Source organism: Equus przewalskii, chromosome 6 (assembly GCF_037783145.1).
Source record: "Equus przewalskii isolate Varuska chromosome 6, EquPr2, whole genome shotgun sequence".
NCBI lineage: Eukaryota > Metazoa > Chordata > Mammalia > Perissodactyla > Equidae > Equus > Equus przewalskii.
In genome coordinates, this window is record NC_091836.1 from 67,299,147 (window position 1) to 67,323,459 (window position 24,313).

Consider the following 24,313-nt stretch of genomic DNA (forward strand, 5'->3'; position numbering starts at 1 on the left):
CTCCATCCCGCCCCACGCTGGTCCCCGCTGGCCCGGCGGGCCCGGCAGCTCACCATGGGCTTCTTGAACTCGTTGGGCTTGATGCAGCGCACGAAGAAGGGCTGGCAGGCGCCCAGCGTGCGCATCAGCAGCTCCAGGGACCGCTTGAACTGGCTGCTGAGTGTGGGCGAGCGCTTCCTGGTCTCGGCGCCCTGGGGGACGGACCGGGCGTGGGAGGGGCTGGCCGGGCCCTCAGCCCTCCGGGAAGGGAAGCGGCGGGGAGGGCGCTGGTCAGGGCCCAAGGGAGAGCCGCCGGCCCGGGCAAGCGGCGCTGGGGTCTTCCTGTGACCCGCCGGGTCTGGGCTGGAGCTTGACCCCACCGGACGAACCCGTTGGGGAGCCTCCCAGGACCTCCAGAGGTGTGGCGTCTGGGCCAGGAGGAGCGCTGCACGCGGAGCAGGAGCCTAGGGTTCCCGCCCTGGTGAGCTGGATGACTCCGGGTGAGGCACAGCCCCTCTCTGAGTCTCCCTCCTTCCTTCCCACTATAAATGAGTGGCCGGACTTGGTCACCTCGGGACACAGAGGTCGTCTCTAGGGACAGGTAAGACAGACCTAAATTCAAACCGTGGCCCCACGACACCCTAGCTGTGATCTCAGGCAGGTCACTAAACAGCGCTGACCTTCAGTTTCCTAAGTGGGAATGGTGCCATACATCGAGCTGACGGGGCTGTGAGGAGGGTGGGCAGGGCGCGTGTTGGTAAACAGCAACCTGGGAACCGGGATGTGTGTGTGTGTGTGTGTGCGCGCGTGCGTGCGTGCACGTGGGGGTGTGTGGCAGGGTGCTGCCTGTGCCCCCTCCCCTCCCTGTGGGATTAGCGGGTCAGCAGCAGGCTGGGAGGGTGGCCCCATAAGCCGCTGAGAAGGCACCCAGCCGGCCTCCCACCCTGCAGCCCCCCGAGGCCCAATGAGCCGGCCGCCATGGGTGCGGGTGAGCTGGCCAGCAGCCCCTGCGCTCCCGCCCTGCTGGGCCCTGTCACACACTGTGAGATGAGGTGGGCTGCTGGGGGACGACCCGAGCGGCAGCAGACGGAAGGCGACCGTCTCAGACGGCTATGGAAAAACTGGACGCTGAAAGCAGGTTGGATTCCAGAGCATTTTGATGTTACCGCTTTCGTGGCAATTTCATGTGGGTGAGAATTTCTTATTGGTGAATTTGATTATTATTGTAAGATTTTATATTTAAATGTCATAATTTTATTTGATATCCTGTAGCACCAAAAACCAGCAGTGTGCATTTGATGTCTGGGGCCCGGGGGTGGGGCGGCCAGAGGCGTTGAGCCCATGGTGACGTTGGACGACACGTCCCTAGACTGAGGGGAAGTGGCCAAGAGACAGCGAACGCCTGCTGGTCTGAAATGGGCCGCATTTTCCGTTTTAGTTTATGTGGAATATATGCTAGGGTTTTGCCGAGGAAGCTGGCAGTGCTCACACTGGGGTGGGACGAGCATCAGGTCAGCCCCACGGCGGCCTCAGAGCCGCGTCCAGCGGCAGCACTGGGTGACCACCCCAGTTGCCTGTGCAGGCTGGGTGTCCTCAGCATGGGTGAGAGCCCCCACCAGGAGCACACACAGGACACACATTCATACACACAGGACACACAGACACACACCACACACAGCATATGCACACACACACAACACACACAGAGCACACCCATAGGCACACGCACAGCACATACACACAATACACACAGAATACACACAAGCACATACACGCAATACCCATAGCACACACAAACAATACACACATACAACATACACACACACACACATTACACATAACACACACCCTTCTTTGGTTTCAAACATCACACTGAAACTACTTCTGTCTGTCTTCCCTGCTGGGCTGTGAGCCCGCAGGTCTGCCTCGTTTGTGCCCCAGGGCCTGGCACATGTAAAAAGCCACAACACTTTGCTGAGCTGAAGCGGTGCTGGACTGGTTCCTAGTGTTCGTGGGCTCGCCAAGATTGTATACTTTCCAGTTGCTCAGGCCAAAAATCTAGGAACCGTCCCCGACTCCTCTCACATCTAATATGTCAGCAAATCTTATTGGCTCTACCTCCAAAATGAAGCCGGAGTCGGACCCTTCTTACCACTTCCCCCGTTGTCAGCCTGGTCCAGGGCGCCAGTATGGCTCTCTCAGATTATGGCAATCACCCCCAAACTGGCCTCGCTCCCTCTGTCCCCCACATTCCACACCACCCCCCACTGCACTACAGACACAGCAGCCTGAGGGAGACTGTCAAAACACAAATCCAGTCACGTCTTACCCAGCTCCAAACCCTCGATGGCTCCCCAGTTCACTCAGCATGAATACCAAGGTCCTTGTAAGGACGAACAAGGCCCCGCAGAGACTGGTCCCCGTTTCCTCCAGTCTCTCCTCCACCTTGCTCACTCCCTTCCAGCTGCTCCAGCCTCCCTGCTCTTCTTGGAACACACCAGGCAGGCGTGGGCCTCCAAAAGCACCTTCGGGCTTTCACACTTGCTGTTCTCTCTCCCTGCAACGCTTTTCCTCCAGAATGCCCGTGGCTGGCCTCTTCACCTCCTCATCAACTTCTCAGTCGAGCCTTTCCTGACCCCCACTCAAAACCGCAAGCCCCACCACCGGCTCTCCTCCCTCCTTAATTTTTCTCTGTCTCCTATATCACCGTCCAACATACTATATATTTTACTTATTTTATTTGCTTCTTAACTATTTCCCCTTCTGCCAGAATGTAAGTCCCATGAGGACACAGACTTTTTTCTGTTTTGTTCACTAGTGTGTCCCCAGGACATAGGACAATGTCTGGCGTGTGACGGGCCCTCCATAAATGTTTGTGACTGAATGCAGGAACGAGCCAATGGGAGCTGTGAGTGGCAGGGTCTGCTCTCACTGCCCTGGGTTTCTGCCCTAAGTAGTTTTATTTCATTGAGGAGAAGGGCTGTCCTTTCTGATATTCATTGTTTTCTGGGATAACCTGCAGGTATTTGGGGATTGGGGGACAGGCGGAAGTCAAAAGGCTAAAGGTCAGTGTTAAATGACTCCACGGAGGAGACCTGAGGGGCAGACACCTGAGCGTGCGGTGAACGGGGCTGGAAGAGTGGATGGGAGAAGGCACCTGCACGAGGAGTGAACAGGAGTCCTGTGGACTCCGGGCCCTGGACATGTGACTGGGGTTAGACATCAGTGGGGGGGTGTACAATGCCCTGGAAGAACCCCCATCCTCGCCGCTCACCATCCCTCCAGCAGCAGTGGCTGGGGTGGGGCCGCCCGGGGGAGGCAGACACAAGAGTCCAAGGATGGAGGTGCAGGGGTCGGGGACCTGCATGACGGGCGTTCAGATCCCTGGGAGGAGGGTGCGGGCCTCCAGCCTGAGGACAGCGCTGCACCAGAACTCTGTCCTCGGATAAACTGACCTACTCACTCTCCCTTCACCAAGCGGATTTCCACTTCCCTTTACAGAGCCATCATGTTTCCAGCAGTTGCAAAGCATTCTCTCCCTAGAGGGGACGCTTACAGAGACAGCATAGTACAGTGAAAAGGGGCAGGGACCTGAAAAGCCTCACTCCAGCCCTCATTTGTATGTGACGTTGGACAAGTCCCACACCTCCCCCAGGCAGACCTGGGTCCGATCCCTGTGTGTCACAAGCTGTGTGACCTCGAGCAAGCACCTTGGCCTCTCTGAGCCCCAGCTTCTTTACCTGTAATGTGGGGGCAGTAGACTCACAGGGTTGCTGTGTAAGTGTGTAGCTCACAGCGTGGCCCAGAAGAGTAGATATCATTGGTATCAAATTTGTCCTTGCTGTGTTCTAATTCTGTGCTCCCAAAACTCCCTCAGGAGTGGGCCACTTCCGGAGACCCTATGGTTCCTCAACCGGTGGGTTCTAGTGCCAGGGTCCAGGGGAAGGGGCCTCAGAACAGGAAACTTCAGGGAGAGAAGCCTCAGAACAGGAAACTGGATGCCTCCCGGCGGTTTGGAAGCGGAGAAGGGGTAGGAGGAGAAGATGGGTTCGATGGTTGTCCAGGACTACCCAAGATCAGGAGGAAGGGTGGACCTGGGTAGGGGGCTGGGGACCAGAGGAAAGAACGAGGGAGAGCCCAGAGCCATACCTGGCTCACGGGTGCTGCGACCCTACAACACTCGGGCTTTGGGTGGGAACTGCTGGAGGCTGGAGCTTCAGTGCCCAGGGTCCCTCTCTGCTGGTGGCCCTACATTCATCTTTTCAGCGGCTGGGCCACAGTGTTGGACAGGGGTGGGGGGTACAGAGCCGACCCACAGGCAGAGGACAGAGGGCGCCGTCCAGCTCCCTGACATGCCTGAGGCTCTGCTCAGCTGCCGTGGGTTTCGTGAATCGTTTCAGAATTCTCCGAGGCGCTGGGCAGCAGGGGGATGCCAGACATGCAGGAAGGAAGAGGGACTGAGCATAAGATCAGATGCGGGAGGATGTCAGTATTAGGCAGAGAGGAAACCGAGGGTTGAGAAGAGAGAAGGGAGGCCAAGGGGATGGCAGAGCCACACTGCTGCTGAGGGTTACCCGGCACCTCTGGGGCCTAAAGCACCTGGGGAGCCGTGACCTGACGGTGGCTGCCAGGACACAGCAGGGATGCTGCTCCAGGGCCCAAGGAGGTCCAGGGTGATGACTTCTAGTCCCTGCTCCCCAGGATGTGTGACGTGGGGTGAGTCACACACCATCTCTGAGCTTCACTCCCCCATCTGCCAATGCAGAAAATACCACCGCCCCTCCTGCTCCACAAGGTTATCAGAGGGTCTGACCAAGGCTCAGATGGAGAAATGCTTCACAGGGCCTGGTGGGAGGAAGGAGCAGGACTTGATGCCTCAGGGAGACTCAACATGGGCGCAGGGCTTGAGAGACAGGGGTTCAAGTACCCGCTCTGCCCCCGGTTCACGGGGTACGCTGGACAAGTCTTGCCTCTTTTTCTAAGACTCAGTTTCCTCCTTTAAGAAACTGAGATGCCTGCAGTACACACGACTAAAACCCAAAAAACAAAACCACTCCACAAACCACGCCACAAAAAAACACACTCCAAAAAAAGAAAAAGAAGAAACAGCCGGCCCTTTCCCCAAGCCTCAGAGCCTCCCCAGGGGCCGCCGAGGCCTCTCCCACCATCCTCTGCCGGGGCCGGGGTCTTTTACCTTCGCAGCAGCTGCTGACTGGCGGAGGGTGCCCGATGAATAACCACAGAGAAACTATGCCAGGAACCACAGTGCAGGGCGAGATGGGGGGCAAGGAGAACGTGGTGGGTCAGAAAACGGAGGGCCAAACCCACCAGGGAGAGAGGAGGATGCTCAGGGCAGAGGTCTGGGCTCCTGGGGGCCAGGACAGCACGGGCACCCGGACAGGCACCGAGGGGGCAGCCGCTGTGCCCTCCTGGTGAGCCCCTTGATGCACCCTCCAGGAAGCCATGGGATGGAGGAAAATAGGAAATCAAAAGGCATACACTCCTGCAGGAAACAAGTCCACCAGACCACCACTCTAGGGACAAAGGCGATGCAGAGGATGGAAAATTCTCCACCCCCGTATGGGTGCAGGGCTGGCGCAAATACACCCTCTGTGCCCGTTTCTCTGAACGCCCACACTCATCCACGTCCTCGAGGCTGGACATGCTCCCTTCACCAGCGCTCCCTGTTAATGGCTGGAGGTCCCAGGAGGGGGGGACCCCCAGGGTAAACAGAGTCCTGATCAGGCTCCGCTCTGTGACCTGTCATGTGACCCCACCCACAACCCCCAGTCAGTACAAAAGGACCAGACGGGAGGATCTTGGAGGCCCCCAAGCCCCCTCACAGCACAGCAGATGTCCCCTCAGGTGAAGCTGTTGGACACAGACCGGCTTCTGGGGGCCCCTCCCACCCAATGGAAGCCCTGCCCCCACGTTACCATGGCGACGTCGGCCTGGAAGAGCTGCTTGATGAACTTGTTCCTGGAGGAGTGGACCAGCTGGATGATGTCTCCGTGCAAGGTGTCCCGGTTCTTCTCCAGGAAGCCTGGGCAGCGACAAAGAGCAGTCACATCTTGCCGGCTCCGGCAGCCTCCCGCCGACACGACTCAGCCCTGCCCAGATCCGCAATGTCTGAGCCAGGAGGACCCTCAAAATTCACCCAGGCCAACTACACCCATTTTAATGTGGGGGACACTGAGGCCTGGAGGGAACAGCAGCTTGCCCAAGATCACAGGGAAAGGCAGCGCCAGAGCTGGAACTGGAACGCCGTCTCCCGACCACACAGTCCCCTCTCAGGCCTCGTCAAAGAGAAGGGCAGGAGGTCCCAATCCCCGGAAGGGAGCAAGGCCACCTTCCTGACTGATCCCCCAATGCCTGAAATGCCAGCCCTGGTCTTTTGAACGAAAGTGCTAGAAACCCTTGTTAAGTAAGTGTGTCACCTGGGAGAGAGCACATGTGGATGCGGTACTAGCTAAGAGAAAAGGAATTCATTTAAAATGCCTCGTGTCTGGACAGTGCCTTGTATTCTATCTACAAAGACCCCCACAGCACCGCTGCTCACACCTCCCCCTGTGTGTGCGGGACGGGAGGGGATTATCTTCCCCATCCCACAAGGGAGGAAACCGATGCTCAGAGAAGCTAAGCAAGTTGTCTAACAACACACAGCAAGACACAACAGGCAGTTAAGACTCAAACTGAGGACCCCTGGTGCCAGCTCAGGGAGGCTGCCCTGCACCTCACAGACTTTGGAGCTGGGATGGAATTAAGCTCTAATTACAGCTCTGTGACAGACTCACTCTGGGACCCTCGGAAGGTCCCCTTCTGGGCCTCAGCTCCCTCACATGTCAGATGGGGATGATAGTACCCATAAGCTCTTGCTTGTCTTCAAATCACCTAACGCCACCCACTTCATAAATGAAACGCTGGATTAAAGCAGTACTTTGCAAACCAGGAGATGCTGGTTGAAGTGTTTAAAGCAGCTCAAAACTGGTTAGTTAGCAAGTCATTTCCCTCTCCGGGCCTCAGTTTCCAAATCCATAAAAGTAGGTGCCCCTTACGTTCCCTCCAGACCTAACATTCTACAGTTTTATAGCTTCGCACAGAGTCCACTCAGTTTCCATTTCTGCATGCTCAGCAGCAGCCTGAAGCCTGGTACGTAACACATCCCAGTGACTGGTGGTTGAACCGAACTGAAAAACACAATCCTCTGTTACTCCAAACGACAGCCCCATTTGTTTGCCCGACAGTCCTTCAAACATAACGTTGCCTTCCTCCTCTCTAACAGCGGGGTCAGATCTCACGTCCAGTATTTTAAGGAGGGCTGGCAGCCTTCAGATTCCAGCACGGCTCACTGACACACACTACCGCCTTCTGGACCAACACGACAAGCAAGTCTGAAACCCATGTCTCTTGGCAGACTTGTTTTGAACTTCCCTGGCCTTCACCTGTGGGTGGGACTCTTTGGGGTTGAGCGGCAGGAGTTAACGCAGACACATCCCACAGCTGCTGCGCCCTTGCCCTCGCCCGAGGCTGAGGCCAGCCCCTCACGTCTGGTGGGAGGGTGGGGTTGGCAAGGGCGGTCTGCTAACTTTTGACAGTCCCTGTCGGAATTCCAAGTGGGTAAGCCTGACCGTTGTGACCCTCCTCTTCACTTCTACCTTTAAAATGAGCCCGATTGCGTGTCCCATGAGGAAGAAGCTGCATCCCCTTCAAAGCTCTCACTTGGTCTTGTTGCTGAGAGAACCTTGGTGGTCACCGGGCCGGTTCAAGGCCTGGCTTTGCACCTCATGGGCTATGTCATGGAAGGACAGTTACCCGTCCCTTCTGAGCCTCAGTTTCCCCATGTGTACCAAAGAGCATTGAGCCCACCCAAAAGAATTAAACAAAAGCAGGGACTCCAACAGATGCTTGCACACCCGTGTTCATGGCAGCACTATACACGACAGCCAAAAGGTGGAAACGACCCAAATATCCATCAATAGATGAATGGATAAATTAAATGTGGTGTGTATATATGTACAATGAAATATTAGCCATAAAAAAGAAGGAAATTCTGCCATGTGCTACAACACGTATGAACCTTGAGCACATTGTGCTAAGTGAAATAAGCCAAATACAAAAGACAAACACTGCATGAATCCACTTATATGAGGTACTCAGAATAATCAAATACGTGGAAATAGAAAATAGAATAAAGGTTACCAGGGGCTAGGAGGTGGGAGGATGGGGAGTTATTGTTTAACGGATGCAGAGCTTCTATTTGGGGTGACGCATAGGCTCTGGGAATGGATAACGGTGATTGGCGCACAATATTGTGAAGGCACTTAATGCCGCTGAACCGTAGACTTAAAAACCGCTAAAGTGGTAAATTTTACATTACATATATTTTACCACAATTTTTAAAAATCTCTTAAAAAAATTAAAAAGAGCCCTGAGCCCAGTGTTCCCTAAGGCCACTTCCCTCTTTGCATTCCAGGCCCCTGGCGTCTCAGTCCTGGGCTGGAGGAGGCGGGGAGGGCCCAGGCCGAGAGAGACAGCGGCCGACAGCGCCCATACCTTGGCTCTCATAGTAGACGACGCCTGCGAAGTGGATGATCCCAAACTGCGTCTCATGGTTGTTCTTGGGGGGAACGTAGTTCGAGTTGAGTTTGTGCTGGGAGTTCAACTTGTGCAACATGGTGGTGTCCGTGCCCTGTGGGGACCGAGGGGCTGCTGTGGAGCTGCCCTCTCCTCCCCACCCCCCTCCACCAGGCCGCGCTGCCTTTCCTGCCCCACGTCTTTGCACCCCGTCTTTTGTCTTTCTTAAAAGCTTCCCCTCCCTTTATTTATACCCCACACAGTAGCTCTGTGGACCCCACTTCCCCATCTGTTAAGTGGGTGAACTGCAACTACACCACCTTGATAGTATATTCCAGTTTAGAAAATCTATTTCCCATGATTAAAATTGATTAAAATCCTGGGAGTCCCTCTCTGACTCCGAGACATATTCCGTGTCTGCAGCACCTACTCTGTGCCAGCTGAGTGCTCAGATCTTCATCCTTTGGTCCAGCACCCAGGGGACTGTAGGTGACCCCCAAATGCCAGATGAATGCACTTGAGTTGGCCCCAGAGCCACCCTGAGAGATGGGTGTCATTGTCCCATTTTACATGTGAGGAAAGCTGGGGCTCGGAGTGCGCAGGGGAGCTGTCTGCCCGCGGCCAGCAGGGGACCCCGCCCTGCGGCAGGCCCACCTTGGGGAACTTGCTCTCCTCGTCGATGAGGGAGATGATGTTCATGGGCTTGTTGGCGATCATGTCCAGGGCGTCCTGGTTGTCGGTGAACTCGATGTGCAGCCAGTCGATGCTCTCCAGGTCGTACTCCTCCTGCTCCAGCTTAAACACGTGCCGCACGAAGAATTGCTGCAGGTGCTCGTTGGCGAAGTTGATACAGAGCTGCTCGAAGCTGCAGGGCCCCGGGGCACGGGGGACGCGGGGGCGGGGAGGGGGGGTGTGGTTCAGGCCCTGCTTCACCACTCAGGGGCCTGGCTCCACTCCACGTGCAGCATGCCCTTGGCCACCCTGTTCCCATCATGGCATCTCCAACCTCTGAGCCAGGGCAGCATCGTCAACTCCAACCCCCTCCACGTTCAGAAGAGGACACCGAGGCCCAGCCAGGGCAAAGCACTTGCCCAAGGTCACCCAGTGAGTCACAAGGAGAGTTGAGGCTAGAACCCTTTTTCCCTGCATGACCAGGCCCTGTGAGAGGGCTGACGGGTGGGCACCAAACCCCTGACAGAGCCCCTGGGATGGGAAGAGCCAGGGCGCGGGGAAGGTGGGCCAAAAGAGAGACCCAAAGTGCCCGGACGTGGGAAGGGGGCTGATGAGATTTGGCAAGCAGAGCCTTGACTGACAGCTGACATCTCTGAGCCGCCAACTGAGCCTGCTTGCAGGTGACACTTGGTGTATTCAGTGTGGGGGCTTTGAGACGTCACACATTGCAGGAATTGAATTATTGAAGTGACTTGCCAGGAGTCACGCAGCTAGGAGGTGGGGCAGAGTGGGCTGCTCCATCCGTCAGCCCCTCACATGGCCCCCAAGGGGTGCAGGACCCCAAGCGTGGCCCATCTCAAGCTTGGCTCAAGCCCGGCCTCGCGTGCTTCAAGGCCCCTTGCAGCTTGGACACCGGGCAGATCAGCGGTGGGGCCTGGCGTGTAGAGCATCCCCACCACCCTTGCTGGCCCCAGCTGACCCCGGGCACTGGTGGGGATGGGGCCCACCGGGACGACTGAAGTCAAATTTCCAACGGCCCGCCAGAGTATGCTTGGAGCCAACGAAACATGGTTTATAGGGAGATGTGACAGTTCTCAGGCCCATGTTGTGGAAGAAAATCCCCACAGGGCAGACCCCCAGGTGGTACCTGTTCACAGCAAAGTTCTCAAACCCAAAGATGTCCAGGAGCCCGATGGACCGGCGAGAGTTCTTCACTTCCTGGGAGGGCGGCTTGTAAATCGCTGCGTTGATCTTGTCCACGATCCACACGAAGAGGCGCCCGTAAATGCCCTGAGCAGAGGGCCGGCCACGTCAGCCCTGGGCCGGCCGCACCTCCCGGGCCAGCCGCACCTCCCGGGGAGACAGATCAGGCTCTGGGCCCTTGGCGGCCCCACTCAAGCTTCTTCCATGGAACAGCATGCCGTTTGCAACCCCCAAGCCTTTACTCAAGCTGTTCCCTCTGCCGGGAGCACCCTTCCTGCTAGAACAATGCCTCCTCGTTTGTCAAAGCTCTGCTGAGACACCAGCTCTGCCGGGAAACCTTCCCTGACCTTGCCGGTTGGGAAGGAGCTTCCTGTGTTTGGGCTTCCATCTCTCATCCATCTCTGTCTGTCCCATCAGCTCTGGGTATCTCAAGGGTCCCAGAGCCCAGCACAGACCCGGTGCAGGGGAGGCGCTCAATGAATGGCAAAGGGGGGACTGTGGGAACAGGAAGGACTGGGGACCCTCCCCACCCAACCCACATCCTCTGCGGTGTCTTCTTAGGAGACACCAGAGAGGGTGTCCCCTGGGCTGGGAACAGCAGAGCAGACCGAGTGCCCAATGAACATGATCCCACATGAGGCCAGGGGTGGAAGGCTAGAGGGGACCAGAGCTGGCACGGCCCCTGGAGAGCACAACACCCAACCCCTTGTGGGACGAATGTGGCTCAGGGGAAGACAGACTCTTGCCGAGGCCACAGAGAGAGCCAGTGGCCGGAGTCTGGACCCAAGGCCACTTTGGGGTCAAGGCCCCCATGTCCTTCCAGCTCTATGCAATCTGAGGGTCCTGAGCATCAACACCCCAACCTCCCGAGGTGCAGGGGAGCCGGCGGCTGCTTCGCCATGGCCCACCTTGACGAAGGCGTCTCGCACATCCAGCGCCTGCTCCCTGCTGAGCGGGGTGGACACCGTCTCCCCCCGGGTGATGAGGGTGCGGCTGGTCAGGCAGGTCATCAGGTCTGGAGGGTTCACCTGGTGGGGTGACCTCAGGCGCTCACCCAGCCACCCGCCAGCCCGGCCCTCCCTCTGCCCACACCTCCACCTCGCTCCTGCCTTCCAGCCAGGCTGTGCTCAGGCTGTTCCCTTCACTGAGAAGGCCCTTCCCCATGGCCCCAAAGCCAAATCCTCCCACCGATCAAATCCCGCGAAAACACTGCCTGGAAGGAGCTGCTCTTTCGTCGACAGCACCCCCCCACCTCCCCCACCCCCCGCCAGCGGGTCGCCTGTTCCTCCCACAACTGGCTCTGACTTCAGCTTTATTCATCCCAGTTTTCCAACCCAGGGCAGAACCTAGTAAGCGTTTGCTAAAAGACTGACAGACTGACGTCCTCAGGGCCCCAGCCCAGGGCCCCCATGCCCCTGCCACCCCCAGGGGCCGCCGGGCTGGGACGGGCTGTGAGACGCCCAGGCTCCGGCTCCACTCCTCCACTGGGACCGGGTCCAGCACAGACCCTGCACACAGTTGGTTCTCAATATGGAACTTCCGGAACTCTCCTGGCAGAGGGCCCCAGCCCCCCAGTCCCTACTTGCTCAGCTCCCCAAGCCTGAAGTCAGACCTGTCCCTCTGAGAGAAACAGAGCAGCCGCAGGGACAGGAGGCCAAACACTGACCTCGAGCAGGGACGCGGCTGTGGCCAGGCACGGGGAGAAGAGGACCTCGCACGCATCCAGGTTTTCAAACGTGCGGGCTGTTGGCAGCAAGAAGGCGCAGTGTCAGGATGGCGGGCACCGTGGGGACCAGGGGCCCGGCTCGGAGGCCCAGGTTGCCAGGCCTGTTCTCAGGGGCCTCCCCATCACAGAGGGCAGCAGCACTGTGAGTACATGCCTCTCTGGGTCAATATGTTTGATGTATGTTCTCACCATGAGCTACGGGCACCATGAGGGTGGGAACTGTGGACACCAGCACCTGGCTCCACGCCTGGCATCTGAGGAGCAGACACTGGCAGCCACACTCCTCTCCCGCAACCTCCACTCCCCAGAGCTCTCAGTGGCTCCTATGAGACAGGCTTCGTGGACTTGCCTAGCTCAGTGCTTGATACCGCCTGCCCTTCCCCACAGATGCCCTGCTCTTTCAGGCCTCAGGACCTTTGCACAAACTTTTCCTTCAGCCTAATGCATCCTTTCTCCATGTCTCTTAATCTTTCAAGACTCACTAGACTGTGAGCTCCTTAAGAGCTGGGATGACTCATTCATTCACGGAGCAAACTTCCCCAGAGGGACAGTTTTGACTTCAGGGTCAGGTCTTACTCTGTCTAGGGACCAGGCTGGGTACCAAGAGCAAGAGCAGAGTGGGGCTTGGTGCCTGCCTCAGAGGACCCACCTCCTAGCCCAGTACATAGTAGGTGCCCAGGGAGTGTTAGATGAGTGAACATGTTCCCTTCCCTAGCCTTCCCCCTTTTCTGAAGATGGCGGCTCAGTCACTCACACTTTAGTATGAATTAGTTCAAAGATCTACCCTCTCTCCAAGACATCTGACCTTAAAGAAGAAACCAAATTCAGAAGGGGTCTTAAAGGGCCCATAATCAACCCCCATATACTTTATCTGTACATCCCTATGGTGGAATTTCAGCACAGTGAAACCACCCCTGAGGCTAGCAGACCTGTTCAAATCTACCCACAGGTGAATTGACCCCAGCTTCCATCCCAAAGAGGGTACATGCTGGGACAGAAACTGAGCCACCGACACCCCACGGACAGCTGGGTGTCGTGCTGCCCTTGGATCCAGTGCAGGCTTGGGGGAACCACTCAGGCCCCTCACCCTCATACTGCAGGTTGCCCAGGTGCAGGATGGTGGCCAGGAGCTTCGAGATCTCCCAGTTCTCTGTGTCGGTGAACATGAGCACCTTCATAGCCGAGCGGATGTTGGCGTACTCCTGGCTGTCCTCCCGGCCCTCACAGGCTATGCAGTTCCCCTGGGGGACAGGGGCACAGTGGGTGAAGGAGGGGTCAGGGAGGCCATGGGGGCCCCCAGAGAGGCAGTGCCTGGGCTGAAGGACCCTCTGCCAGGCCAGCCCGGGGCCCCTGGGCACCGACCTCGCCCAGTAAGCACCAGGACTCCTCTGGAAATCTAGAAAGCTCCTGCCTGGGCTTCTCAAGAACACACTTCCCATCTCTGGGCACCCCGATGCCCCTTCCTCTCATGAGCGAGAGGAGCCGGGTCACTGATGCCAAGCCTGCCCGTCACCCTGCCAGGCAGTCACAGCACCAAGGTCCTCCCATGCTCCCCCGCCCCACGGACACTGCACTCAGGGACTGAGCCCTCACCGGGTGCAGCCTGGTGTGGAAGGAGGAGGGGTAAGTGTACACACACGGAGCGTCGACAGGAGTCTGTCCACTGTGTGTGCCTATGAGACCTGTGGTGTGTGTGTGCGTGTATATGTGTTCAACTGTGTCAGCCAGCCACAGGGAGTGCCCACGTCACACACACACACACACACCCCCCTTTGTTGTCCCACATCCCTCAGGTGCCGTAGCCCACACTTGTGTCCATGTGGCCTGGCCCAGCTCCAGGCAAACAGGCACGGGCTCTCCCCACGGCTTAGGAAGCTGGTGCCCCCAACACAGCCTGCTGTGCGCATGGTCCCCCACTGGTGCAGGAGGCAGCGACGGCCCCAGGGCCTACTTCTCCTTGGTGGCCTGACAGCAGCAAGAGGCTGGACCCTGGGCCCTGAGACCAGTGAGCCCTCGAGGCTGAAGCCGCAGCAGCCTGCGCCGTACAACCCTGGGGGCCTGGCTGAGCAACCAGTCTTCACGTCCTCAACGACTGAACTAACACCGCGAACGTGTGCGGGCAGGTTCATGTGTGTGTCCATGGGGGCATGTGTGTGTCTATGGGTCCCTGCATCTGGGAGGACTACACCCGTTTAGGAATATGCATCTACGGTGAGAAATTATCTAGATGCTTGTGCAAGCAGGTGCGTGCTTGCAAGTAGGGGACAGGCCCTACGGCATATACAGGCCCAGGGCGGCCTGGGCAGGTCAGGGGACAGGTGAAAGCCCACAGGGAAGTTCCCACCCCCCCAGGCCTGGAGCTGGGGAGAGGCTGGGTGGGTGCCCCCACCTCGCTGGGATGGGTGTCCCCTCCCCAGGTGCCCCACTTGGGCCTCACCATGGCCAAGTAGTTATAGTCGGAGGCCCCGCCCAGGCCCAGCTTCCTCTTCTGCTCCTCGCTCATGCCCTCCAGCATGCAGTAGAACACGTGGTAATTCCGTTCATCTGGGGCCTGAAGAGGTGGTCACGAGGTGTCAGGGGGACGGGGGAAGGCCATTAGGAACCAGACAGGTCCACGTGGGAGGGGAGACAGCAAACGTGGTTTATTTACTATGTCAACCAGTGGTTTCATGAACGAGCCCCAGGGTGGGGGTCCTGGTGGGACTGCAGGCACTGAGGCCAGCAGGCAGCCAGCTGCAGAGGGACAAGCAGGCTGTGCAACCCATGTGTCCCAGCCACCCAGAGGCTAAGGGTCCTGTGCCGGGACAGCCCTGCCCCGGGGCTCAAGCCCACCTGGCGACAGACGCGTGACTTCTCCAGCAGGTACTGCTCAATCTTGGCGCCCTCGATGGCGCCCCGCTTGTTGAAGTGGATGTCGATGTACTTCCCAAAGCGGCTGGAGTTGTCGTTGCGGATGGTCTTGGCATTCCCAAACGCTGCAGGGTCGGGAGAGGCTCACAGGCGAGGTCAGCCCCTCCCCCCGCCCTCCGCCCTGGCGCCCAGCCACGCCCTGAGAGCCCCAGGCCTACCTTCCAGGATGGGGGTGGCCTCCAGCACCTGCTGCTCGATCCACGAGTGCTGCCCGCTGATGGCTGCCAGGAACTGCAGGATCAGCTTCGTGCTCTCTGTCTTCCCTGCCCCAGACTCCCCACTGCAGAGGAGGCCCAGGGAGAGGCAGGACCTGTCACAGCCCCCAGCCGCACTCCCCCCCCCAAACTCCCCATCTGTAAAATGGGCTGACAGTAAGGACCTTCCAGGGCTGGGGGAGGGCTAAAGGAGCTCAGTGCTCTGCCACATCCAAGGGTTACTTTCCTTCCCCTTCATTCAGACACTCACACCCCTCCATCCATTCTTGCCATAGAGCATGCACCTGTTAGATATTCCATCAATGCTTTGTCCTTATACCCTCTGCCCAAGAGAGAACAGGAGCCTGAGATTTCAAGTGATCATAGTTTAATAGGAGCCAGCAGTAAACAAAGCTGGACTCAAAAGCTAACATGAGCTTTGGTGGCATTAATAGAGATATAAGACTTGGGAAAGAGGAGGTGATTCTCTACATTAGGATGCAGCACAGAGTACATACGGTCTGGTTCTTGAGCTTCATGGCATTTCTGACCGTATAGGCAATCCCCAGAGGCATTAGTGGGGCTCAGAGCTGGAGATCTGGGTGCTAAGCCTGGAGTGCCACGCTGGTACTGGGCCACCCACCTGATGATGCAGCACTGGTCTCGGCTGTTGCGTTTCATGTTGAAATAGCAATTGTCAGCGATAGCAAAGATGTGGGGGGGCATCTCCCCAATCTTCTTGTTGGTATACTGGCGGATGTGCTCTGGCGAGTAGATGGAGAGCAGCTGGTAGGGGTTCACGGCCACCAGGATAGAGCCCGTGTATGTCTGCGGGCAACAAAGGACAGGGAGCTCACCACTTCCCATGTGGGCGGCTCTGCCTCTAGAAAGCTCTCCAGCTCTGCCCTCTGGAAGGGAGAGCACTGGCTTTGGAGTCACACAGACCTGGGGTCAGAATCCTGCCTCCCTATGAGCTGGGGGTGGTGCCTTCAGACCAGCATTGGGTCTGGCTCGGAGCAGGTGCTCAGTGACGTTTGATGAAGCGAGGAGGGAACGGGGGGAGGAGGGAGGGGCTCTAAGCCTCCATAGCCTTATCTTTATATGTAAAATGGGCAGAATATCACTGTGTGTGAAAATTCATGGAAATAGTGGACTGTGGAATTCACAGCACACATACTCCTCCAGTACTGGCTCCACCCTTGCCTCCAAGGCCTGCATCCCAAACTTTTGGAGTGAAATCCATAAACTGGACCATTTCAGAGTGGAGGCTGGGCTGGTGAGAGGTGAGGGGAAGCCACAAAGAGCTGAAGGGGCCAGGTGTGTGGTTTGGGGGCTGGGTGGGCCCCAGTTTCGGCAGGACTGCTTCAGGGCAGAGGAGCCCATGCTCTGAGCGACACGGTACCCTTAGCCGTCCTGGGTAGCGCAGGTGCGGGGGCCAGGTGCACCTCAGAGAGCCTTCTGGGGGGCTTTCTCTCCTTGGGCTCCTTTCTCAGTGTGTAGATTGACTACCTGTGTGCAACACGTCCTGCTGTGGGCCTAGGGCCCTGCCACACAGGGGACAGCATGGCCTGGCCCTCCTGCCGCCAGGGTGGAATGAGGCACTCAGAATGCTCCCTCCTCCCAACCCTCCCCACCTCTGCTTGAAAAGGTCAGGCCCAGCCCATAACTGGTGATGGATGTATTGACCTCTGGGCCTGGAGAGGCTGAAGCAAGATGTGAAGGCACAGGGGAGGTGACAGCCCCGCCCACCTCGTCCAGCCCAGGGCTCAGCGCATCACACCAGACCACAACTGTGCCCAAGCAGCCTCAGCCCAAGGTGGCCATGCAGGGAAGGCACTGTGCCACACGGCCTGCCAGGGAAACGCCCACCCCAGGCCAGGTGGCCACACAAAGCAGCCCTGGGCACCTGAGACCCAGGCTCCAGTCCTGGCTCTGCCCTCCCTGGGCCAGGGGACCTGGCCAGACCGCCCTCCCCTGGGCCCCAGAGGACTCTCCTCTCCCATCCAAGCAGCCCACGCCAGAAGCAGCTCAGCCTCGCCATGCTGACCGACTGACCATGCGCAAGAGCCCAAGCGGGAAGAGACGGGGCGGGCTGGGGAGAGAGGCTAGGGGGAGCGGCCAGGCCGAGCACATGGCGAGAGCTGGGCCACACTCACCCGCCCTCCACAGTTGGTCTGAGGTTGGAAAGTGGGGGGCAGGAGAGAAGGGAGCTAGTCAGTGGGTAAGTGGGGCATAAGGGCCTTCTCCACCAATGACAGCCCACATGGCCCAGGGCTGGGCTAACTCCTCCAAGCAGAACCCACTGACCTCCCACCCCAGGACACCTCAGCCACCATCCCCTCCAGCCCGGCCTGCCTAGCTGTGGGAGCAGCGAGACTCTGGTCCCCAGGTGGGGGAGTCAGCCACAATGAGCATCCCTCTGGCGGATCACTTTGCTGCTCTAAGTCTCAGTTTCCTCATCTGGAAAAGGGGGGTGCAGTTAACACCCACCTCCCAGGGCTGTTGTTAAGACCAAAGGGCGTAACCTTTGACAGCTGCCTGGTACAGACTGGCTGTCCTTAAGTGCCACCTTCCTTTCTTCCTGATACTTCCTCAATAATGTGATCCTCCACCTCCTGGCCCGTGATCACACAGCATGAGGCTGGCTCCATACAGTCGTTCGAGAATCCTTCACTGAGACACCCGGGGAGGATGGAGGCCAGGGAGGGAAAGCCCGGGGGTGTGGGAGCTCAGAGGAGGCCCGTGGGTTCCTTGAGGTGGGAGGGGTGGGAGCGGGGAGCAGAGGGCTGTCGGTGGGAATCAAGCACAGAGGCGTGAAAGGGCGTGCCATTTGGGAGGTCTGCTGGAGAAAGGTCACCCTGGCAGCCGTGGGAGGATGAATAGCAGCTGCGGAGGCTGGAGCCCGGGACGCTGTTTCAGACCTAATGAACCAGGCAATGGGGGAGTCAGAGGCAGACAGAGGTGGCCTGAGCACAGGGCGGGGGCAGTGCCAGAGAGAGTGAAGTGTGCACTGGGACACCATGAGAAGCCCTCCTGGGGCTGGACCTGGACCCTCTTGTCCCACCCACAGCTTCCACGGCCCTCTCCATCTGCCCACAGCCCAGGGGGCCCTCCTGAGCCCCAGGTCCCTCAGCGCCCTGCCTCCTGGAAGTCCCACTTGATGTCCACCAGCTGTCCAGCCCAGAGCTCGCCCTCCCCTCCAACCCTGCTCCTTCTCAGCCTCCCATCTCCACCAACAGTGCCACCACTATCCTTCACCCGAGGCGAGACCTTGAAGGCCCCTCGATGCCTCTCTCTCCTTCACACCAGCCCAGCTCTCTCCATTGGCACAACCACCTCCCTGGCCAGGCACCTCCCCTCTGGGCTCCTGGCTTCCCCACTACCCCCTACAATGTATCCTCCACTGGGAGCCAGGGTCAGCTTTTAAAGAACCTGTCCATGTCATGACCCTGCTGAAAACCCTCAGGTGGCTTCTCATGGCCTCAGGACAAAGTCCATATCCTTTCCCTGCCCACAAGACCCCAAGCCCTGAGCCCCAGCCCTGGCCCCGCCAGCCACAGCCCACAGCCAGAGGCTCCCTCCACATTCAATCTTCAGCTAAAGGCACCACACTCCACTGCCTGCCTGTGCACCAGATACCTTCCGCTCACCCTTCAGGTCCAAGCTGGGATGACCCCCCTGCAGGAAGCCGGGCACCCTCCTGTGTGATCCATCACAGCCTGTTTCAAAATAACTGATAAGAACGCGGCCTCTTCCTTCGGGGAGGGGACCGTCCCCAGCAGAAGGGCAAGGTCACCGCAGCTGCCCGGAAGGCAGGACTTGGCAGCTTCCCCCCACTCCACACTGTGAGGTGTGGTCATGTCCCCCCTTCCCAGATGGGAGAGATGAGCCTCCGAGAAGGGGAGGGACTTGCCAAGTTCACACAGCAGATAAGCGGGGAGTGGGAGGAAGTAGGGACCCTGGCACCAGAGGCCCAGCTCGCCTCCCCTCCTGGGCTTCCCCAAATCCAAGGAATGCACCTGTGGGACTGCTGAGCTGGCCATCAGGGGAGTGGAGGAAGCAAGGAGCTTGGCCACTGCTGACAGTGAGACCAAGGCCCCTCCTGCCCCCCTGTGGGCCTCGGTGCTATCCATCCCTCAGGGCTCTCGGCACTGCCCCCTGAGCCCTCCTGCCCTCTCTCTCCAAGGGCCCACGTCAGCAGAGTGTTAATGCCCAGCTGCCCAGCACAGGCCTCCTGCTCAAGTCTCCAGTAATAAAACCTGCCCTGCAGGGCCAGGGGCTGGGGCCGGGGAGGATAAGGATTATTTCTAAGCCAAGGACACAGCACACAGGTCCCTAGGGGCCCCCAAGTCCCCAGGTGGAGATGAGAGGGCCTCTCTGGCGCCAGAGACATGCCCCAGGAGATGTGGCAGGAATAGCTCTACTTCCTCCAGGAAGGCCCCCAGGCCTGCTAGCCCCAGGGCCTCCCCCTGAGCGGGCCATAGAGACCAAGACACACATCCCGGGACACACACAGCTTCCCAGAGTCACAGAGGTGCCCACCCAAGAAGTCTCCCCATTGTGCCAGAGGGGAGGCTGAGCCCAGAGAGGGGCAGGGACTCCCCAAAGGCCACATGCCAAGACCTGGACCCAGGCCTCCTACCTCCCAGACCAGGGCTCCAGCCTCTGTTCTGCATTGAGGAGCTCAGGTCCCCAGCAGCCCTGCCACCTGTTCCCCGCAGGACCCAGGGACAGCCCCCAAGACCACCCAGTAGAGGTTGCTAGGTGTCCTCTGTGGGCTTTCCCCAATTTCAGGTGCGCAGGGCTGATGTATGGCCCTGGGCTGCTGTCCCTCAGGCTCCTGGGGGCAGGCCAGCCGGAGCAGGCAGGCCCAGGGCAGACAGTCAGGGACAGAGCGTCCGCCCAGCCCACGGCTGGGAGCAGCACAGCAATCTGAGGAAATCCTGGACATATGGCCTGTGCCCAGGGCAACCCAAGCCAAGAAGTGACCAGGGGCTGCCGTGGTTAGGGGCAGGGATGGTTTCCGGGTTGGACAATGGCCCGGCTGCTTCTTCAAAGCCCGGCTCTAACCCTCCTTCACCTCTTCAGTCACAGAAGTGGGGAGCCGGCAAATGGAGGAGACCTCCCAGAACCCCGCAGGTCTGGAGCCCAGCTCCCCAGATCAACCGACACCCAGATTCTTAGGCACACGGACTATCCACGCTGCGGCGCTCCCAGGGCCGTGGCTTGGTTTCCCAACCCTGAGGCCCCGAACAGGAAGGCAGCCGAGACCCCTCATCACGGCTGCATCCCCTGTCCCCTCCCATCTCCTTTCCCTCACCCGGAAAAGCGGCAGAAAGGTTACTGGAGAAACTCCTAATGAGGCAAATGGTGCAGATCTCGAGGTTTCCTGGAGAATCCAGACAGCTCTGGAAGTCTTTTCTTGGATCCCCTGGTTGGCCTACTCAAGGACCCAACGTCCAGGCTGATTTCTCTGCTAGCTGCCAGCTCACCAGTCTACGCCCCCAACGCCACAAGCAGGGTTCCCTGAGCCTGGACCGTCTGAGGTTTTTTCCTCCCTCTCCCCATGAATCCTGTTTGCCTCTCCTCCTTGATTCAAGCGACCAATCAACTCCCCACATGTGAGGAACCAGTTTGCCTGCAAAATCACTAACATGCACGCAAAATAACCAAGTACATGCCTCTGAGTTATCCTTAGACATGGTCTGCGGGGTCCCGGTGGAGACAGCTCCTGTCTCACTCAGCTCCTCCCTGGGAGGGGCCCTCGGCCTCCTCCTGACAGGAGGCTGGCTCAGGACATCAGCTCTGGCAGTGGTCTTCCTGGGCAGGCAGGAGGGGGGCTCCCTGCTGACTTCCAGACCCGAGTTTCAGACTCAGCCGGGGCCTGGGTGAGCGGCCATGGCGAGCCCCAGGACCCTCCTGTGTCCACCTGCCAAGGAGGGCACCACCAAGAACCGGGGTGCAGACACCAGTGACTCCCCATGGGGTACTCCGGCCTGGGCTGGACTTCTAGTCCCAACTTGCTAGCTCAGTGACGCTCCTCACGTCTGGAGCTGCCATCCGTGCCCTGCCCCTCTCTGGGTGAGGGACAGAGTGAGAGGGCCTAAGGGGCCCTGCCCGCTCCACCTATGTGATGGACAGTCGTCAAGGACTGGAGCACAGCCTCTCCCTGGGAGCCCAAAGCCACAGAGGGACCCAGAGTGGGGAGGGTGTGGAGGGCCTCCTGGCAGCTGAGGGGCCACAATGCCAGGGCTTCTGAGGGGATGGACGCTGGCCCTGAGAGTTCATTCCTGTGATTCCTCAGGGACAAGCCCTGGGCTCCCTCAGACTTTTCCAGCCCTGTTTCCCTGGCTTTCCCCCTTCGTGGTCCAGACAACCGGAGTGACACTGTGCTCCTCACTCACCTGGCATGGTCTTGCCTCTGGCCCTCTATTCCTGTGTGCCCCTTCCTGAAGGCCATCTCTACCGGCCACCCTCACCCAGCTCCAGGAGCCCTGCTGCTCTCCCCGAGCTGGGAGTGACACCTCGCTCCTGTAGACCCCTCGGAATCCACTCTGCACTTCTCTGGGGCACTTATCACCCCGCAGCTCCCGAACATGCCCTCCACACCAGCCTGCTCAGGGCCTGAGGAGCTGCCTCGGGACCCCCATCCCCCACCCCCTGCTTTCTCCTTGTTGTGGCACATTCATGGTTTCCTTCGCCCCTGAGCTGCTCGTGGGAGGGTCTGGGTCAGAATTGTGCAGGGACCCCTGCGCACAGCCCTGTGCCTGGCTAAACCTTGTGGAGACTCAGTTTCCCTCTCTGTAAAATGGGACTATGGGACGAGATCAGTTCTCAGAGTGTGGTCCAAAGACCCCTGAGGGTCCCCAAGACCCATTCAAGAAGTCTGCAAGGTCTTTTCTTTTCCACCTCCGTATCTGTGAGTCCAGATTTTCTTCATACGCTTCAACCAAAACAACATCACTTCAGGGGGGGAGGGCAAAGGGGTAAAGGGGCGCCTACATATGGGGACAGACGAAAACTAGACTTTTGGTGGTGAACGCAATGCAGTCTATACAGAAGCCAAAATATAATGATGTACCCCTGAAATTTACATAATGTTATAAACCAATGTGACCTCAATTAAAAAAAACCTCAGATTGGATGTGAAGCAGGTATGAGAATCCAGTTGTTTTCCATTAAGCCAGATATTAAAGATATTTGAAAAAATTGTAAAGTGATGACACTCTCCTCACTATTTTTTTATTTTGGCAAATATAGTTATTTTTCAGAAAAATATGTCATTTATGTTATCCCGTAATGGATTTTTCATGGTTATTTTTAAATGAATTAATAATTTTTAAAAATTTCCTCAGTTTTAATTTCTAATGCTGTAAATTTCAATGGATATAACCCACATGAACAAAAGCTCTTTGGGGTCCTCAATAATTTTTAAGAGTATAAGGGTTCCTGAGGCCAAAAAGTGTGAGAACCTCTAGTCTAAATGATCTCCGTGGGCCCTTCTTGCTCTGACGGTCTCTGAGGCCACCTCTTGAGATCAGCTTGGGATGCGGCTGAGTGAAACCGTCTTTATTTGTCCTCTTGAGTTTCAAGGTGGAGGAGTGTCGGGTGTGTGTATGACTGGTTCTAACATCAAGGTTTTGGGGGATCAAGGAACATGTGCCCTCCTTCATGCAGGATACAGACTCCTGACCTATCCTCTCTTGACCTTGAGGACCGACGGCAGGTGGTGACCCCACAGCAAACCAGGGAAGGGTAGCAGTTCCCCCGTCCCTGGGCAAAGCAGCGACCGCCCTGGTCTCCCAGCAGTTTCAAGCCTACAGAAGCACATGAACCTGTGGTACAAACCGCCCCCTTCCCGAGCCACAGACCACACAAGCCACGGCCCAAAAGAGAGGATGAGCCAGCCTCAGCGGCTGCAGGCAGCTAAGTCCCTGGCGCCCCATGGCCCAGCGGACCTGCAGCGTCTGGAGCCTGAGACCCTGGGCGGGGCGGGGCGGGGCGGGCTGGAGGGGGCGGGGCGGCACTTACGTAGATGAGGTGGTCCCGGTAGCGGATGAGCAGGTTGCGCAGGATGCCGGCCTCATTGAGGTCCCCCAGGCGGATCATGTCCTCCACGCCGTGGACCGACGTGGGGTGCATGGGCTTGATGTGCGTGGCGTTCTGCGGGGAGATCCAGTGCTCCTGCCGGAGGGGGGACGGCGGCTGACGTCAGCTCGCACTCCTGGGCCAGACTGTGCAGTGCTGGGGAAGGGGCCCTGGTGGGTCTCTGCGACCCTGGTAAGGGCCTCGACCTCTCCAGTGGCCAAACACTATCGGTTCCAACAGGTTCGAGTCGATGAGGCTGCTACCGCCCACCCCACACCTGATAGACTTCCTCTTGCGGGGGTTCTCTCTACAGACCTAAGAGGCGGGCAGGACAGGGACTGTGGCCTCACCTTACGGTTGTCATAAAGGGGATTAGAAAGCGTAATCATTGGACTTAGACTTGACTTCCAATCACGGCTCCGCTAAACAAATGCGCAAAAAGTTATTCAGAGAGTGCCAAGAATAAACCAACAGGCATATAGGACGGAGAATCACCTAGGGAGCTACTTTAGGTAAGAGGTCAGGGGTCACTTCTTCGAGGAGGTGACCTTCGAACGATGAAAAAAGAGACCACTGTAAGGTGGGGACAGGGAATTCCACGCCCAGGGAATAGCAAAAGCAAGCCTCTGAGGCGCGCAAAGACTTGGCACCGTCACGGAAAAGCCGGAAGGCAGCGCAGTAGCGGTGGAGACGGAGAGGGGTGGGCGCATTCGGGACAGATTTCACCGGGCTTGTGGATGGATGTGGAGCGGGGTGAACTTCCAGTACGCCGAGGCTGAAGCGGAAACTAGGACGGAGGTTGCCTTCCCGGCCCCCCCTGCTCTCCCCTGCAATATTTCCTGCTGCCACAGGGTGGCAGACGGCTGCACGTCTGGGCAACAGCCCTGGCTGGCTCAACAAGCTGGCCAAGCCCGGTCTCCACGGAGGGCTGAAGCCTCCCCTCCCCTACGTGGTCTCCAGCACCTTC

At 58.2% G+C, this 24,313-nt stretch overlaps 1 protein-coding gene across 6 annotated transcripts in view; it reads right to left on the reverse strand.

The window, feature by feature from the left end:
• The window catches only part of MYO7A (myosin VIIA), an 85,740-nt gene that overhangs the window by 42,278 nt on the left and 19,149 nt on the right, over positions 1–24,313 (reverse strand). For 4 of the 6 annotated variants that reach the window (XR_011541124.1, XM_070624001.1, XM_070623999.1 and 1 more), the window contains exons 4-17: positions 23,290–23,442; positions 17,415–17,432; positions 15,902–16,086; positions 15,223–15,344; positions 14,987–15,129; positions 14,592–14,705; positions 13,242–13,395; positions 12,095–12,171; positions 11,337–11,456; positions 10,373–10,515; positions 9,208–9,418; positions 8,533–8,668; positions 5,916–6,022; positions 54–191 (exon numbers count right to left, since the gene is read on the reverse strand). Coding sequence is in view for 5 of the 6 variants with exons in the window: in XM_070624001.1 (XP_070480102.1) it covers positions 54–191; positions 5,916–6,022; positions 8,533–8,668; positions 9,208–9,418; positions 10,373–10,515; positions 11,337–11,456; positions 12,095–12,171; positions 13,242–13,395; positions 14,592–14,705; positions 14,987–15,129; positions 15,223–15,344; positions 15,902–16,086; positions 17,415–17,432; positions 23,290–23,442 (1,821 nt within the window). In the remaining variant the exon portion in view is untranslated. The remainder of the gene's footprint in view (positions 1–53; positions 192–5,915; positions 6,023–8,532; positions 8,669–9,207; positions 9,419–10,372; positions 10,516–11,336; positions 11,457–12,094; positions 12,172–13,241; positions 13,396–14,591; positions 14,706–14,986; positions 15,130–15,222; positions 15,345–15,901; positions 16,087–17,414; positions 17,433–23,289; positions 23,443–24,313) is intronic. The other 2 variants (XM_008539313.2, XM_070624000.1) reach the window with 1 other exon arrangement.